This window comes from Pocillopora damicornis, chromosome 10, assembly GCF_964200805.1.
Source record: "Pocillopora damicornis chromosome 10, jaPocDami1.2, whole genome shotgun sequence".
NCBI classification, from domain to species: domain Eukaryota; kingdom Metazoa; phylum Cnidaria; class Anthozoa; order Scleractinia; family Pocilloporidae; genus Pocillopora; species Pocillopora damicornis.
The window spans coordinates 5,391,704-5,410,826 of record NC_142679.1 but is presented as its reverse complement, the minus strand read 5'-3'; the positions used below and the strand labels follow the sequence as shown (position 1 = coordinate 5,410,826).

At 37.2% G+C, this 19,123-nt stretch overlaps 1 protein-coding gene and 1 long non-coding RNA gene across 2 annotated transcripts; both read right to left on the bottom strand.

Annotated features, from left to right (window-relative positions):
- Nucleotides 1–494: 494 nt before the first annotated feature.
- On the bottom strand, nucleotides 495–2,666 carry LOC113684203 (transcription initiation factor IIB). The gene has a single exon (XM_027201539.2). The coding sequence runs from the start codon at nucleotides 2,664–2,666 to the stop codon at nucleotides 1,173–1,175; it is 1,494 nt and encodes a 497-aa protein (XP_027057340.2). The 3' UTR covers nucleotides 495–1,172.
- A 4,050-nt stretch (nucleotides 2,667–6,716) lies between these two features.
- On the bottom strand, nucleotides 6,717–13,675 carry LOC149038606 (uncharacterized). Its single transcript, XR_016180451.1, has 3 exons — nucleotides 10,210–13,675; nucleotides 9,233–9,308; nucleotides 6,717–7,196 (listed from the first exon to the last, which is right to left on the bottom strand). It is a non-coding gene; the product is annotated as an uncharacterized LOC149038606 (long non-coding RNA).
- Nucleotides 13,676–19,123: the final 5,448 nt, after the last annotated feature.

Below are 19,123 nucleotides of genomic sequence, written 5' to 3'. Positions count from 1 at the left end.
TCCCTGTTTGCATTCAAACTTGGCTCTATATCCCAGTGAAATGAGTCCTGTGCATTATATGCAAAAGTTTCACTTAACCCTTTAACTGCCAGGATCTGACCGTTACTTCTCCCCTATAGATGCTACTCATTTCCTTGTAAACTAGTTGCAAGAATTTGGTGTTAGATCAGGATAACAACTTTTACCTGATATATTTGAGTACTCTCAATACCAGTTTGCTGGACAGTGGATGAATATTGTAGGGAGAAGTTACATGTGAATCACTTCTGGGAGCTAAAGGGTTAACTGTAGTTGGATAGTCTCCTCTGGTCATTCATGGTTCAAAATAACCTTGCAGTTTCAAGTATAGCTTGCTACAAAGTTCCATCCATGTTACAAAAATTTAACCCTTTCACTCTGAAGTACTGATTAGAAATTTTCCTTGCTGCCTGCCATACAATTCTCAAGGTGTTAATTTGGAGAATTTGGTATTGGATCAACTTATAAGTCCCTAATTTATATCTTTCTTTATTCTCATTACATTTCTGCTTATTATTGTATTGATATTGTACAGAGAAATTCTCTTTTGGTCACTCCCATTGAAGGGTTATTATAGATCTTGTTCATCTGATTGTTTTGTTGTCCCAATAGAAATCATGTGATTGTACACAAGGGATTGCCTTCTCTGAAGATTGGACTTCTTTGAAGAGAAAGCATCAAACCTCCAGAGTATTTCAGTCACCATTTCATGTTATTTTCAATTGCCACTCAGCCCTAACAGGGGTTTTTTAAAATTTTTTTAAGCATCACACTCTGCAAAAGTAGGTGCCGATGAAAAGTAAATTAAGTGCCAAAAGGTAATTATTTTGACCAGAGAAACTGGCAATACATTTTAAAGTTGCTGATAGAACTCCAGTGGTGGCTAGCATATTTTGAAACCCCTGCACTAATAAGACCACAGCCTGCACTTATTAATGAAAAAAGAATAACAAGTAACATGGCAAAATGCCAAACGGGCATGAGGACATAAGGAATTTCACATGAAACACAAAATAGGCATGTCAACATTTCCTGCACTCAAATTAAGGCAGGACCGTCTGTCAATTCTAGTTGCTAAACAATAAATAGATTTAAATGAAAGTCGCAAGGACTGTCTTTAAATGATAATTTCACTGATTATTTCAGCTTGTCTTTTACTGACTTTGTCCTACTGCTTGATAAGAGTCATCTTTCTGAAGATTCCTTATTCGTTCCACTTCAGCAACAGACTTCAAATAATGATGCATATCAGACTCACTGATATCAAGTTCATCCAGATCTTCTCTCTCCCCCTCAGGGTCACAGTTGCCCTGAAGATCAACCATTCTTGATTCAAAATAACCATCCATCAACTCTTCCTCAGAGTAGCCACTTCTCAACAGGCCTTCTATCAAGGTATCATTATCATCCAGCTCACTGTCAATGCTAAACTCTGGAGCATCTGCAGAAGTACTCTGCTGGCCTCTGTCAACACCATCAACATGCAAATTGTGTGTTACTGGATCCCCTGTTACACCACCATCCTTACTTTGGTTAGTTAAAGAACTGCTTGGACCTGAAGGATCAGCCAGGGCATCATAAGTAGAAGAACTGTCTTCACTTGAGCTGCAAAGCTGTTGCTTTTTTTCCTTGTCTATGCGAGCTTTAGCCATCTGTATCTTTCTCTTACGATTGTTTTGTGCAAGTTCTTTCCTCTTCATATATAGAGACTTAACTGCAGACAAATCCATCTTTCCGCAGTTTTTGTGGAAATCAACAATGTCATCAATATGCCTTGCAATGGCAGTTGTCTTAAGTGATTTTGGAATCCAGGGTACATCTTTTGCCAGTTCAATTAAACCCCTTCTGGTATTCTTTGATTGTGATTTCAGCTGGGTATCTGTCACAGAATTTTTTCCTAACACTTCTGCAATCTTTTCTTTGCGTGGAGGGATTCTTTTACCTTCCAGTACAATAAGAACCAAAGCCATAGCAGAGGCAAAGTGATTTCTCTCACCGACCAGACTGAAGTACTTAAAAATGTGAAACAAATCAAAGCAGGTCTTCTCAGCAGACTTATCCTCAACATCCAACTGAGCAAGAACACATCCTAGCGAAGACTCAGTTCCAATCGGCTCCAATTGAAGATCGAGAGCTTTTAAAATGATTTTCACCGATTTACCGAGACTAAACATGTTACATTGCGCGATCTCGGCCATACGTCTGTAGTTTATTCGCATGTGATTCCTCCTGCAAACGATAAACAGGCAACTCGCAGCAAGAATGTCCCTGTGACGACTTATATGTCGAATTTCTCCTGATTTAATTTTTGATGTTACAGTTGTTAAGAGAAAATCCTTTGCTTCCTTTACAGTTTCGTTCGGAAGATTCATGCGCTTTGCAAGCTCAAACAGGAACTTCTGAAGTCGCTTTTTAGAAACTGAAGTGTCGCTTGTCGGTAGTCGTTGCCTTACTGTACTTGGTAGATCGTAACGTCCATCAAACTTTGCCGTACCATCAGCTGTCATGGCGGTGTAGCCATTTTGACGATCAACGTCAAAGTTGAAAACTCTACCCTCCACAACAGCTCCACACTCTGTACAAACTAGTTCTCCTCCTTCTTCTACATCAACTGCCTCTCTGTTGCAAACGGGGCACTTTGATGGCATTTTTACGGCAGGCTTGTGGATCGCAATCGATTAATGAGACTTACAGTGTGGTACGACGTCGAGCAAACGAAGAGCCCTCCATGAAAAAGGTTCCAATGTTACAGGCGTACCGTCACTAGTGCCAGTTTCCTCCAGTCTATCCCCGAAAATAAAGGTCCGCAATGCGAACTTTGTAACCATTGAGGAAGTAAATCGCTGGAGACGATGTATTTTTTCATCAAAATTCGTGACTCTTGCTTAAAGAACAATCCATTGTTATCAAAGTTATCAGTCCCCTTAAGTATTTACCCTTCAGGACTCTCTGCCTATCCCCACTGACTTAGTATCTAAGCTAAATATTAACAATATACTAAACTGGTAGGAGACAAACTTTTATTTGGGGCAAATAAATGTATTTTTCGCACTCAGCCAATAAGACCGTTAAGTTGTTCTACTCGAAACTTCAACTGATCTCCGTGAATTTCGCTTTCTTACGCTGAACGCTTCCTTTAAGGCCAACTTCACTTATTCAATCCCTACTGAGCCCTGAGTAGGTAAAATCTTTACCTCGCAAGGCACCATCTTCCTCCGGGAAACTCTGTACACTTTTATATTTTTTCATGTTCCTGCCCCTTGCACTTTCACCCCTCTTTCTTTCACGTGCTTGCAAATCGACTTTACGAAAAACTATCGCCATAACAATCATGCAATTGATTTGCACTTCTTTGGATGCAAGTTTTCGTCAACCTCGCTCCCAAGATGTTTTTCGCGTGCCTGAATTTGCACGTGAAATATTTCAACTCATTTCCATTTTACGGTTCCTCGTGGTAAGAAGAGCTTTGCTTCGCAGGAAAGAACTTCCAGCTAATCAAATCTTCCTTCTAAACATGGACTTAGATTTGACCTGGACCAACGGTTTTTGCATTTCAAAACAGAACACCAGGTGAGATAGCTGTGAATTTTGCTGCTTAACTTCTTCTGTACAACGCGCCTTACGAATTAGGGAGAACTGCGAACTGATGTTTAGAATTTTTCGAACGTGTGTTCGCGAGAAGCAACTCCACACTCTTAGCTTTGTTTAATAGCAATAAAAGGTATCTGAGAACGTATCGAAGAAAATAATTATCAATAAATTGCATCAGTCCACCCAACCCGAGCATTAGCCTGGTTAGAACGTTGTCGCTTTGCGGTATATTCAATCCAAACTTGTGGTAAAAGAAATGTGAGGACTGATTATCGCTGAATTAGCATTTAAATAAGATATCTTGAACAGATGAGGTTTGTGGGTAGAAAATGTCTTAGTTCTTTTTAGTTATTTATTTTTCTATTTTGAACGAGCGCTCTTTTATTTAACATTCCATAACCTAATTGAATAGCTGTAACAGTACAAGACAGTCTCATAAACCTCGGAGAATAACGGCGTTGTATCTTTCCCTTGTAGTAATATGGATGAGGCATCGTAAATCAAGCATGGGAGTGGACAGAAATAATGGAAAGAAGGAAAAAAAGGATAGAATTACTGGAAGGTGAGCTTCAGAATCCATTTTTTTATTTTAAATAGGTCCATGACATGTTTATGTGACTGCTATCTTAAGACATGCACAAAACCATGTTAATCACTCAGGCATAAAGCCAGACAATGTCGAGCTAGGTAACGCGTTTGCTTGTGTCAGTAAGAAAAATGAATAGAAATGATATGCAAATAATTCCTCAGAGGATCGTTGAGGGCAAGGGTTTGTCGCTAACAAAGAATGATCGGAATGTGCACAAACTTGTCTCTGCATTTTGCAAAAAGAGTTGTATCTATCAAAGGCATTGCCTTTTACCTGAAAAATGCGGAATAACTATATTTTGCTTTAACTAGCCAAGAAAGAATATTTAACGGAAAAATTTTTTTTAATCATCGAAAGTTTTGAAAATTATTTGAGAAAGTGCCGGGGATGAAGCATGTAAACTTCTTTGGCTTGTATGTTTTCTTTACTTGTCTCAGACCTCAAGGGAATTTCCAGCTTCATCTTTTGCGAGTCATGCGTGCATATACACGTGAAAAAGAGGAAATTTGAAAGAAACAGTTCTCTAGGGAATTATCACATGACCTGACAGTGGTAAACAAAACATACAAGCTAAAGAGGTCTTTTGTTCCAAAATTTCGAGTATTTGTAAGTCGCTTTGTTCAGGTGTAATTTCAAGATATTTGGCTCCACAAAATAAGCGAATTTTTTAAATTTTCATGATGACCTTGCCTACTTTAATGAGATGTACAGTTCGAGATCTAAATCACAAGTACTGTCGTGAAGAGATACGGTCATAAAGTGTAACCCGAAGACAGTGACAATTTGTTGGGTTTAATAAAAACCCATACTTTATAATACTTAAATACTTTATAAACCCATGCTTCATTACACATACAGTTCTTTGACAGAAGAAGACAATGACACAAATTGCAGATTACTTGTGTGATCGATGCTTTGTTTTGGAATAGTATGGAGTTATACGGAAATCTTCCTTGACGGTATCACGTGCCTTAATATTTGTTGAAAACGAAATAGTTCTCGAAAACGTAACCCAGTCGCTGGATTTATGTCAATGTGCTATTGAACTGCAAAAACTACATTTGAGTCAACCTGAAACAATTTATTCGGAGAAAGAAGTATAAGATCTTTACATTTATCAGAGCTGCATGTGTAATGAATTGTGATCACTGGAATAAAAAGGACCAACTTGCAGTTGAGTTTAGGATGAAAAATTCGCCTTGCGATGATCATGATCATTAAGTTTAGACATGACAACACATTTATATGAGAGAGGCGAAGCGAAATACCTTTATTTACAACGCTTTATCATTTTCACCAATTTTATTCGTTATAACCAGTTTAATTTCGTCGAATTTTAAGACGTTTGTTTGTATTATATTGCAGTCCTCTGATGTCCATGTGATCATATAACACGCCTTCTTTACCTGGACCACAAGCTTTGAAAGCCAAGACAGGATCGAGCTGAAGAAAATGAAACTTAGTTATGGGAGAAAGACAGTTGTGAATCAATATTTAAGGTAACAAACTGTAATCTAATCCTACTGACTACGTTTCCCGAAGAACGAATTTGGTTACGCCAGTTGCTGAAAAAAGAAAATAGATAATTTCTTTGAGAACAAAAACAGAGCTCTGAAAGTCAAGTATTAATTTTCTGGTGATGGGCAATATTTCTATCTCATTTCAAGTTAAGACCATTTGAGAAGAAGCTCAAATGCGAATGGAAGTAATTTGGCAAGGTAAACAAACACAGTTGATCTCTTCAAATGTTAAAAATCCAATTGACTGTTCAAAAATTCGTATCACATCACAAGTGTAGTGAAAACGCCAAAGATTTTAAATGCTAATTTTCATCAAATAAAATTTAGCAGGATCAACAACACAACAACAAAAAAATTAAGCAAGATGTAGGGAAGGACATAAACAATGATTGCTTGAAAAGCTGTTCTTTGAAGAACGCTACAACGTAAATTCCTGCCGGTATGAAACTTTTTAATCTCATCATAACATTTATTTTGATCACATTCATTTTTATGCCGATGGCAGTGATTTTCTTTTCAATATTCGAGTAATTTGAAATCATTTTGGCTGGAACTACTTTCTTTCAACAGCAACTGCATGTCGCTAGTTTTAAATTTCGGGATGGAATATTTATTTTGAAACTATCCACTACGAAATTCGACTATTCATTAATTCTCTATGCTATTGTCACGATTTGGTAAATTCTCTTTCAGTCATATTTTTATTTTGCTTCAGTAAGTTGGTCGGAATGTTCCAACATGTAATAGTTTGATATGCCATTATTATACTTAAGCTATTTTTGCCATTTGATTTTGTAAACCTTTTCAACTTATAATTAGTTATATTCATGAGTTAGACCTAATATTTTATGTTATAATCCAAGAGAAACAATTTTAATTAATAAAGAATTGTATTAAATGAAAAGAAAAACAAATAAAAACTTCATTTCCGTTATTTTGTCTTTTCTTTTTATTGTCTTTTCCGAGTACAAATAATAAAAAAAAGAGTTGCGCTTTTAAAAGGGCCTGGTAACTAGTCAAAATATAGACTCTCTTTTACTTTTTTTTGCGTATGGAGGGTTGCCAAGAGGAAAAAAATTTCTGCGGATTTGAACAGCATCTAGTATTCTAACAAAAAATATACTCGAATTTTGATGGGAGGAAATCTCTAGCATGGAGCAAGGTTTTTCCCGCCAAAAGACTTAGTATATTTTTCGATCAAAACTAGACACAATTCAAAAGCACAGACTTTTTTTTTCCATGGACAATTTTCCCGCCAAAAGACTTTTTGTTTCAAAATCCTGTTGGCCCTTTTAAAAGCGTAAACTCATTGTACATAATTTCCCCGCAAACACCGCTCGACTATTCGCGATTTCTTTCCTAATCACAAGAAACGTGAATTTTGGTAAGCTTTATTTCAGTCAACAGATTTCTTGAATCCTCTGGCATCATCGTTTCTTGAATCTTCTCGCTTCATAAGATCTTGAAATCTTTCAAATCTAAAGAAATAGAAAATGATTAAGTAACAGTACTTTCGGGTATACACTGAATCAAGCTACTGATTATGCCGTCTCGGTTCAAGAGATTTTCTCTTTGCGTTGTTCTTCTGGCTGTGCGAGCTGTGACCATTATGCTAGATTGATTTTCAAGCATCATGTTACGACGACAGACGACTAAACCTCGCAATTGAGAAGTCTTGGACAAATTTGAAGGAATAAATTGAAAAGATGTAAATGTTAACAATTTCAAGGGCATTTTCTCTGACGTGCAAATTATTACTGCTCGCCGTCAAGCTGGGTTAAGATTCAAAGAACGCAAATATCATTTGCATCTGAAGAAGCAATTCTCATTCTTCAAATAGTTGTTAAGTATTTCATTTGCTTGAATAAAGTGAAACCACAAGAACAAAACTAAACGACTCTGTTTGCCGCATACATACATTCAGACGACATGCATTGAGTCAGTAAACCTCTTTATTTCAAACATCTGAATATCAGTTCTCGTCACTATCTGATGAATTTCTAAGGATTGTAACTTAGGGAATTTTGCCTTAAATTGAATAATATCAGATCGTTGCTATTTCTTGCTTGCAAATTATTGATATTATTGGGGGAAATTTTTAGTTGATTACTCATAGGAGTGGAAAGGTCGAACAAGAAGTTCACGGAAAGTTACTTTTTCCATAATTCTTGGTTAAAAATTGAAAATAAAAAAGCGAAAAAAAAGAAACTCTCGTCCACAGCTAGTGCAGATGTTTTAGTTTTACGGCAAATCATTGAACCCAAACAGCAAGAGGTTAAATTTGTGTCCTTCTCATTGGATTTCATACCTGACCCCTCTCTCTGTATTCTAAAATGACTTCACAAGTAATTTTCATTCTTCGTCCAATATTTGAAAATCAGACGAAAATTACTTCAAATCCTATTGCATTTATCCTGATCCAATTTTGTCTGCTCTATCGCCTCGAAGAATTCAGAAATTCTGATTGTTACTAAAACTTTACTGGTTACACAACATGTCCTAATCAATATGTTGCTAAAGTATATTTACATGTTCCTTTCGGGTCAATGAGCGTAATAACGAGGAGGCTCGTACAAGTTTACTTCCTTTTCATCTTTAACTTTTGTACGGCTCAAACCTTCAGAGAACGTTGAATAAGGACACTTAGGATACCAATATACACACGAGGTCAAAAATCGTTGCAAAGGAAACGTCAAAAGAGGTCAAACGGACCGTGGTTTGTTTCCGACCTTTGAAGAGCTATATCTTTTAAAATCAAATTCTCGATTTAAATTTTACTGACGGTTTAAAATAACTTTGTCGCGAAAAAACGTTGATAAAAGTTAGAAAAAATTGTCAATAAGGTTCAGTAATAATTTACAGTTTCGTTATTTCGCTATTTTGGCGATGACGAAACACTCCTCGTTATGTTTGTTCTCAAGAAACCAAAAGTGGATCAATGCCTGAGCAACTGTCCACCTATCCCTCCCTTAACCCAACAACAGTCAATTTATGACACGTTAGGGCTACTGTTAGGTAAGGGGAAGGGTAGGTGCACAGTTACTTAGACATTGTCATTGATCCAAAAAAACTATACCAGGTAGAGATTTAAATCACCAAGTAGTTCAAAGTCACCACTCGTTACATTGCCATGGAAACTTCTTTTGGTGTCTTTCTCGAACGACTCTGTACATTGATAGTTGTTTTACAGATTTTCATAAATTTTCCTTAAAGGCATCATCCGTGTTGCAATGCAATAGAATGTCAAAGGCGAAAATGCCTACAACTGTAGTTCAAAACACAATTGAGAAAATCCTTAATGCCTTTTTTCCAATTCAGACCTAACCTTCCTAACGAATTCTTGATCCGCAAATTTTAATCTTCCTTAGTTTTTCCTTCTCTCTGTTCAATCTTCGGATTTGGAAATAATTCTTTTAAAATTAAGAGTAAAACATTAAAGTGCGACAAAGATTAAGAAAGATAAGCTCCAACCGTCTCTAGAAAAACCGGACAAGGAAATAAATATTAAACTGACCTGTACTGACTGTATCTGTTTCCATGGACATCATCTTGTTCCTGATCCATCGTCATCCTTCTTGTTTTATGATTACCTGAAAGTGGTAGAGGAACAATTTCAATGACGATGGACAACCGGTAAAAATCAGGACAGAGTAGGTTTAGCGTTTCACCACACAGCAGTAAAGTTTAATGCGGTAGTGAGCAGGCTCTGAGAAAAAATCTGAAATTTTTAGGACTTTTTTTTTGAAAAGTCCTTTCGAATAAAAAGTTATCTGGGGAAATTAAAATGCCCTCGGCATACCCCACTCCCCAAGAATACCTAATCACAATTGATAAAATGTAAAAACAAGTGGCTGGTGTACTAGTTGAAATTAATCGATTTAAAACTTTATGGGCCGATCATTTATATGAGCCCTAAGGAAACCGCGGTTTTTACGCAAGCAGCGGGCCTCAGGAATTCTCTATAAGAGGAGTGATGCCGTTTCACAGTTAACTTTCGGCCTTCCTGACATTGTTCACATAAATAACTGTTCAGATAAAAGTTTTGGCTAAATTGAGGATGGCGGTTTGTTAAACAACGGCTACACTTTTTTTAAATAACCAGGTCTATATGTCTTAAAAAGCGATTAAAAAGTAGGTGGTGACGGTGCGTTCCTAACAGATGCTGGAAGGCTCGGTGCAGCGATGGAAAAAGCCCAATCCTCATATCATGACGATATTTGTTCGTTTTTGCCTCCGTTCAGTTGTTTACTGATATCAATGAATTTCCGAGGTCTTTTCAATTAACCTTTAAGCAGTAGAGTTACACTAAATGATAAAACATATTCTCCCAGGATTAAGAAGATGCATACAAGTAATTCAATTATGAAACCTCTGAAGTCTCTAAGTGTCGCTATTTCGGTATTGTTTGCGAAGAGCTGAGACTCTCTAAAAATACACAATATTGTAAGTAAATTACAATGAATAGTAGAAGGAAGAAGCTAAATAACTTACATGAGTTCAAAGAAGACCAAACTTCTGTCTTCTCGTAGTTTGAATCTGTTGACTTGTCATCCTGTGCAACTTGTGTGCGAGGACCGTTACACACCAAAGATCGACACTTAAGATACCAAACATTTTAACTTCAACCGTCAGATGTCCGAACTGTCTGGGACAAGTAAGACGAAGAGTTTTGCGACCAAAATCTGCGATTTAAGGCTTTGAACTAGACAGACTGGCGTAGTTCTAACTTCCACGTGTAAAGATCCTGACACAAGTAAAATGAATAGTTAATGACTACGAGGTATTTGCAATTCAATTCGATCTATCCGCGTGCCTCACAATCAGTATTCAAAATGACACCGTGAGGAGTGGGGAAGACAGAATGTTTGATTTTTGATGGCGATGTCTTCATCCCAGAGGTTTAGGATTCTTTTGCAGGAAGAGATTTTTTCAAATGTTAAATAAGAACTGAAACGATTCCAAAAGTGCCGTAAATATGAATAGCCTTTGTCACAGGTTTTGTTCTTCTTCTCCCGTCTAATAGCTTATAGGAGCAAAATGATCATAACCTATTTGTTTCCTGGTCTGTTTGACTGTTACGTAAGTATCTCGCGAACTTTTTGTTTCTTGGTTTGTTTGACTGTTATTTGTTCCTTGGTTTGTTTGACTGTTACGTTAGTATTTCGTGCACTGTTTGTCCTTTGGTTTGTTTGAATGTTACATTAGTATTTCGCGCACTATTTGTTTCTTGGTTTGTTTCACTGTTACGTTAGTATCTCGCGCACTAATTGTTCCTTGGTTTGTTTCACTGTTACGTTAGTATCTCGCGCTCTATTTGTTTCTTTGTTTGTTTAACTGTTACGTCAGTATCTCGCGCGCTAATTGTTCCTTGGTTTGTTTCACTGTTACGTTAGTATCTCGCGCACTATTTGTTCCTTGGTTTGTTTGATTGTTACGTTAGTATCTCGCGCTCTATTTTTTTCTTTGTTTGTTTAACTGTTACGTTAGTATCTCGCGCTCTATTTGTTTCTTTGTTTGTTTAACTGTTACGTTAGTATCTCGCGCACTATTTGTTTCTTTGTTTGTTTAACTGTTACGTCAGTATCTCGCGCGCTTTTTGTTCCTTGGTTTGTTTGACTGTTATGTTAGTATCTCGCGCACTATTTGTTCCTTGGTTTGTTTGATTGTTACGTTAGTATTTCGCGCACTGTTTGCTCTTTGGTTTAACTGTTACATTTGTATCTCGCGCACTATTTGTTCCCTGGTTTGTTTGACTATTACGTTAGTATTTCGCGCGCTGTTTGTTCCTTGGTTTGTTTCACTGTTACGTTAGTATCTCGCGCACTATTTTTTCCTTGGTTTGTTTGACTATTACATTAGTATTTCGCGCGCTGTTTGTTCTTTGGTTTGTTTAACTGTTACGTTAGTATCTCGTGCACTATTTGTTCCTTGGTTTGTTTGACTGTTACGTTAGTATCTCGTGCACTATTTGCTATCTGGGTTGTTTGACTGTTGACTTGTTTGACTGATACTTTAGTGTCTCGTGCCATTCGAATGAAATCCAACATTACGAAGACGAGTAATGTCTTACCTCACGTCCCTTAATAAGAAGTTGAATTGAGTACAAAAAATCATTGGCTTTATTATTCAACTTTCATACACTGTTCGAATTTCAGTTTTCTGATTGGCTGATTTTTACCACGTGACACTGGGTTGTGATGAAACAACCTCCTTGATGTCATTATCGTGGTGTAATAGCCGTGGTGTACATTCAACACACCTCTTTCATTACACAATGGCTTCGGCTGACTCAGTGTTTGACTATTTGTCAGATGCAGACATTGATTCTCTTATTGATGATACAATTCCCAAAAACACCGAGAAAGCAACTGTTTAGGGAATGTTTGTTTTGAAAGGTAAGGTTGCGATTTTTAAATTTTTCATTCAAGCTAGTTGAAGTGTTTTTGCGTGTTGTCAACAGCTTAGAGAAGGACGTTATGCTTATTAAATCTTTACAGAAAGTCATTTTAAATTTTTTTTAAGGCATTCAGTAATCATTTCGTTATCATGTTCATGTATTTTTGGATAGATTTAGTAAAAAATATGATTAATTTTGTTAAACTTTAAATCATATTAAATTTAAAATCAACATTTTGTCTGGTTTACCTAGTATATAGTGGTTTCAATGCAGTGTTTCTTTGTGCAGTGTATTCAATTTGAATAATAAAAATGTTAACACATTCGTTACTCGTGAATTAACGGGATTTACCTTTACTCGTTCACAAACAATCAACTCGAAATTTTCAACACCGCACGACGCAAAGCCTCATGCGATATTGAAATTTCTCCTTCTTTGACAGTGAACTCGTGCAGGCAAATCCCGATAGTTCAATCACTGAGTGCGTTAACCTGTAATTATAACTCACCAATTTATTTACGTTGCGCGATTTTTTTGTTACTTTGCGGAAAAAACGCCCCCTGAAGAGAATTACACTAAAAATTTCATATTTGCCCGCGACGTTTCGGACCCCCGCCCAGCTGGGGACATTATCAGCAAACATACCAGCCGGCTGAATAGGTTTATTTGCTGAATGACGTTTCCTTTCCCGCTGGCAATGCTTAAAACAAATCGGGAGCAAATGCTTTCTCAAAATGACCCTTTTGAAAATATCTAATAGAAAATCTCATGGCGACAGGGCAAAGGCATAATCTTTTTCTGAATGGTGACAGAAAAACACGCAAGAACACTCGAAATATGTTTGGCTCACAGAGGCTCAGCAAGCCTCGTGAGTTCAATCGATCCAGATCTGTAGACGATTCGTGTCAACGAATAACGAAACCTAAGTAGGTTTACAATCGCATTAGCCCAATAAGTCCTTCACTTTCCCCAGTGGACATCATTAAACCTTTGAAAAAATCTTCTGTAGGTAGGATCTCTGGCCCCAAATCGAAATTAGGGAACGTTTGAAATCAGCCTTCATGATAAATAACTGCGTACTGTCTCGTAAACGCTGAGGTTTGCTGCCTGTAAATATTTTCCGTCGAATTATTTTAACCCTTGAGAAAGAAGCACTTAAGGAAAATCTTCTTTTAACTGATAGTAATCCTTGCCTACAACCTAAATTTTATCATCTTGATGGTAAAAAATCATATGTTTATTTTTTAATACTTAATTTGGAAGAAATCCCTGTGAGTTGATATCTTGCATTGCTTCGTAGCCGATCGCTACATTCAATAATGATACTACTTCGTCCTCAGAGCACGAAAGGTAGTTTCCTACACGAAGTTTCTTCTTTCTCCACTGTTTACCTCCACTGTTTACCATGGACTCAGTAAAATTCATATAGCGTAGTATAGACGAAGCCTTGGTTGGGTAAAACCAGCTGCCGATCAAGCTCCTTTGTCTTCGTTCTATTTTTGTCCTGCGATTGTGACTTAAACTGGAAGAAATGTAAATTTTTGGAAGGAAACGGCTATTATCTTCATAGTTTCTCTCCTGTCATAATAACCTGAGATATTTGTTCGTCATGGAATAAGCGACATAATTTTTTGAGAAAGGTTCTACTTTCAGGACAGCCAATAACAGATGATGATACTTGTGGAGAAAGCTTCGCTATTGGCTGTGTTTTGATAATGATATTGTTGTACGTTAATCTTTCTGTCTTAAAGTGGTGATATTGTTGTCGATTAAATTCATCAACAGTAGAATAACATATTTAAGCAAATTTTGCACTGAGGAAAGCGTTCTGTCTCTTTGTTACCGTAAGCAGTTTGCGAGGAAAGAAAGTCATTGAAATATTGGAATCGAATCATGTTTGATGTTCTAGGATTTGGTTTGGCGTCTGCAGTTTTGCTCGTCACATTTGGAAAGTTGATCACAGCCAGCTGGTTCTCCTACTTGATGGTCGCCATAATTCACTTTCAAGTGGCTATGGCTTGGCTTGGCCTGAAAAGACCTCTAACCAGCGAAGATGACGATCAATACCAAGATATCATTGACGCTGAACATTTCAGACATGATACTTCTAACGAAAAAAGGTCAAGGTCATCCAAAAAGAACCCCAAGACAATTGAAATAAACTGCGACTGATTTCAAAAGGATCCCGTCAAGAAACATCTTTTAACTTACTTCAGCTTGATTTGCGACAGTTAATTGTTTATATGGTCATTTCTCTGTTCACACCAACTCACCAAAGCCGATTCCGCTCTATCTTTAGGTCTTTAATATGTATATATAAAACTGGTGCAACGAAAACTTTAAAGTATCCGTGAAATTATTCATCGAAAGCACTCAGGCCCATACGATTAGTTGTTGAATACTGAGACGAGTAGATCAATAAGTCAAGAAACAAAATAGAGTGATTATTAGTACACAGGCTCAGTCGGTTGGCAAAATCCGAGAAGCTGAAGCACGAGATGGAGGTGTGGGAAAAAGCTTCAGCGCATTACGTCATACTCCTGTACAGTTGCCATGACAATTCTCTACCAATAAGAAGTCAGAAAAAACTAAATGTCCAAAATTTGGTTGCTGCTGTCACTAAACTAATTATTCAACCATTTTTCTCGTCACCTGCGATTTAGGATGGCCGTCATTTACATTTTGAGCTGTCCAAGACAAACAGCTTAAAGTTTCAAATAGATGACATAAATTAGACTTTTACTTGTAGATTCCAAACCAAAGCTAACTAAAGAACGAAATAATCTTTACATGTGCACTACAACTAAAGAAACTACAAGAAGAGGAAGCCTGAACAACTCAGCCTCGGCGGCACTTTCTTTCATTGCAGTTCACCTGTGAAGATACTTCGTTATTTCATTAGCTAAGGTTTGGAATAAAGTAAACAGTTTGAGATTTTTAATTTTTGTTCCCACTGGATGAAGATTTGATGAAAAGCAACTCAAATATGAGACGATGATATTACAAATAAAAGGCGAAGCTGGTTAGATTCAGGTGCTAAAAAATTAAGGTGCCACGAAGGCTACATGTGTTAATTTGTTAATTCGTTAATTCCTGCAAACAAAATCTTTTTTCTACCTCTGAGAAATAAAATACGTCACTGTCTTCAGTGTAAAAATTCAATTTGAGCCGCTAATTTACTTTCTTAACCCCAAGTATCTGAGTACAGTGTCCCTGATGTGCGCGAACATCCTTTTCGATCTCTTGCATTCGAACAAACGTGAACCTTGCCAATTACATCTCGAGTCTGTTGCAGAGTGAAATGGCAGTGTGCTAATTTTTACAACTGTTTCTAACGCTCTAAGAAAATAAACCTACTCGTCCATGCAGTTTTTTGATACGGGAGTTTATCTACAAAAACAAACAAATCGTGTCACTTTACGAATTCTTTCATCATAAGATACATCGCATATTTGTTCAATATTGTTAATGATAAAATTAAACCATATCTTATCTAGAAGCATTGATAAGAGCTTCCTCACTTTGGTGTTGGGGAAAGGATTAGAAATGGTATAATAGGATAAGCCATCCCGTCAAAAAAAACATTGTAAGCCAGTTGATAATCTCCTATTTCTTTCGCGGTCTCACTTTGTACGTAGAAGGATTTTTATGTTTTCTTTCTGGGAGAAATTAGTCCATTTAACTCCACAAATGTTTGTATTAAGCTGTTAATGATTATGGCAGATTCTTCTATCGCGAATTTGACATGGAAGTAGATGTTCAGTTTCAACGGTAAATGTAACTTGCGGTGAGATATTTCAATTATCTTGCGGTAAGATATATTTCAATTATGATAATCCGCTTGATGAAGAAGAAAGTAATCTGATCTGGTAAAAGTTAGTCTCGTACAGGAATTTCCTGGAAATTCCTCCTTCTTGTATTTTCGATTCTTTTTCATGCTCGTTTTTTAGTTTAAATCAATATTGAACTCCCGATGAGGAAAATAATTCTTAATTTCCAATTTAGCACGTCCAACGACTCTTTCTGTAAGGTGACTAAAGATGTACACAACTTGTTCTTCTCATCTTCCGCACTGAGTTTATAATCAGTTAACTTACATTAACGGCAGGTTGTTCTTTTGGGGGCTGTACCTTGGGTACGCCCTTTCTTCCTCGAATTCTCCGTTTATTCTGTTCTTATGTAACAAACTTCGAGGGCTATTTTTTCTATAGTTTTCTTTTTAAGTGCAATTCTGGTTCACGAAATGAGTCCTTTAGGATTTTTCTTTTACCAATCTTGTTTTTGTTTTGCCCGATCTTAATCGCAAAAGTATGATCTAGTAGGTACAAAGTCGTTTTGTCAAGATTTAACAAATCGAAGATGCATACCCAGTATGCGGGAACTGTTTAATTAATTCAACACTATTCGCTAGCTATGTGAGAGATAGAAATAGTGACATTTGTCAAATATTGACAGCTTGATAAGTGTCACCTTTATAAGCTGGAGACCAACACTTTCCGTTGAGAGAGCAGAGCTAGTCCCCGAGCTAGTAAGTTGTATAAAATTTTTAAAGAAGAAATAAAGAAAGTATCAACTGTACAAGGATTGTTAGAAAATTTTTTTAAGAATATCTACTTTCATGTTATATACTTTGAAACTTCTAATTCAAAGAAATGCAAATGAAGTTGACTAATCGTTTGTCAACTTTCACTAACGCTCGCTTATCTTTCATAAAGTGTTCATTATTTTTGTTCTACAATTCACTCAATGTCACATTCAAAACTCAGTTTCACATAAAAAAATTGTTCTTTACGTCTCGCTTCGCTCAGTTTCCGCATGTTCTCTCGTTTGACTTCATACAAGCTGTGAAAAGAAATAGCGTGCACATAGAATATCAACAAGGGAAAAAGACTGGACCTAAGATTACTGTGAAGCGTGGTTTCTGTTCCAGGCCAAGTTCTGCAGTATGTCCATGATAGCGCGTCGAATGTGTCTCATCCTCCAGCAGTAAATAACAGGTTTCAGAGATGAATTAAGGTTCAAGATACTTATTGAAAAAAGTAAAAGTTCCTTCAAAGAGATATTCGGGCCGTTTATCTTGATGGCAGCCAAGCAGATGAAAAGTGGCAAATAACAGACCAAAAACACAAGATACACGTAAAATTTACCGGATAAAGAATTGAAAAGGCGATCAAAATTTAGCCTTGAGCACGTTTTTTCGCCTCGTTCTACCTGCAGAGCCTGAATCTGATTCTTGTGGCGTTGTGCGACAAAAAAATCTTGGTGTATATAACTACTGTTAGGAGAAAACCAATAAGTCCACCAGTTATACGAATAAGTCTCTGAGCTTCGTACAGATTCCACAGTGGTAGCAAAGAAAAAATTCCGCTTAAAACCCGTACCGATATCACCACAACAACAACACGCCTGTGAGTCACAAGTCCCTTGTATCTGAGATGAAGATGAACAGCTAAGAACCACAACACCCAGGAACAAAGCTGTGGCAAAAAAATTACCCAAACCTGAAAAATCATAATGGTATTACAGCCAGAATCGTTCTGTTGCAAGTAATGAGTAAAATGGCTGAACAACCAAACCAACACCAACATCAGAAACAGCAAGACTCAAAAGAAACGTTTTCCAAGTCTGTGGTAGCGACGAACATTTTCGTATCCCGTAGATCATCAATAAATTCATCATGATAGTGAGGTAAGTTAGAAAACTGTTGCAGACACAATTACTAATAAACGTTAAATGCAAACCTTTTAAGTCTGAGTGGTGAAACAGAGAATTAACTCTGAAGTGTAAATTAAAGTGCTATTTAAACCCATGAATAACCCACAGGGCGTTAGCCCTAAGAAAGGGAAACAGGGAACCACACGAGGCAAAGAAAAAATCTTTTGACCTCGGTGGGAATCGAACCCACGACCTCCGGATTAGATCTACCGTTACTCTGCCGACTGAGCTACGAGGTCGCACAGAGAAAGTCGGGGACGATTTAGGATGGTGAATCGCGGCGAAGAGAAAGTAAGGGTACATATGAATGTTGTGCCGCGTAGCACTGGGAACACAAATGGTGAAACAGAGAATTAACTCTGAAGTGTAAATTAAAGTGCTATTTAAACCCATGAATAACCCACAGGGCGTTAGCCCTAAGAAAGGGAAACAGGGAACCACACGAGGCAAAGAAAAAATCTTTTGACCTCGCGGTGGGAATCGAACCCACGACCTCTGTGCGACCTCGTAGCTCAGTCGGCAGAGTAACGGTAGATCTAATCCGGAGGTCGTGGGTTCGATTCCCACCGAGGTCAAAAGATTTTTTCTTTGCCTCGTGTGGTTCCCTGTTTCCCTTTCTTAGGGCTAACGCCCTGTGGGTTATTCATGGGTTTAAATAGCACTTTAATTTACACTTCAGAGTTAATTCTCTGTTTCACCATTTGTGTTCCCAGTGCTACGCGGCACAACATTCATATGTACTTTTAAGTCTGAGGACGAGGAATAATGATGAAACAACTCGTCGCAAAACAATTGGTTCATTTCTATTACTTAGAAGAACTGAACAAACAAGTTGCTTCCTCTAAGGCGAAAATATCTACTCCGTCTGTTTCAGTGAATCATTCGCCAGAATACCAGCGTAAAAAAATAACTACAAATTACTCGTTACATGCGCTGTTCTGGGATCTGAAATGAGCAATTCACGAAGTCAGAACTTTTCTGTGATTCAGGTGCTTGTAATTAATGGCAAAGACATTCGAGGAATTATGGGATATAAGACATCCGGAAGGCAACAAAGAAATGATAATGTTCCGCTTACTGTCAGATACAAAGGCCCTTTGACAAACTTCCTGTATGAGCGGGTACATCTTTATCTGTATGCTTTTACAAATTAAATGGCATAAATAATTTAACCTAAAGCCCGAGTCGTTAAGCATCTTCTTCCTATTTTATAAACGCTCGATCAACATTTCAAAAGATTGACAGCGCAGTAGGATTCTCGTTAAGGAGGCTCCATAGGGTTTTTGCTTAATT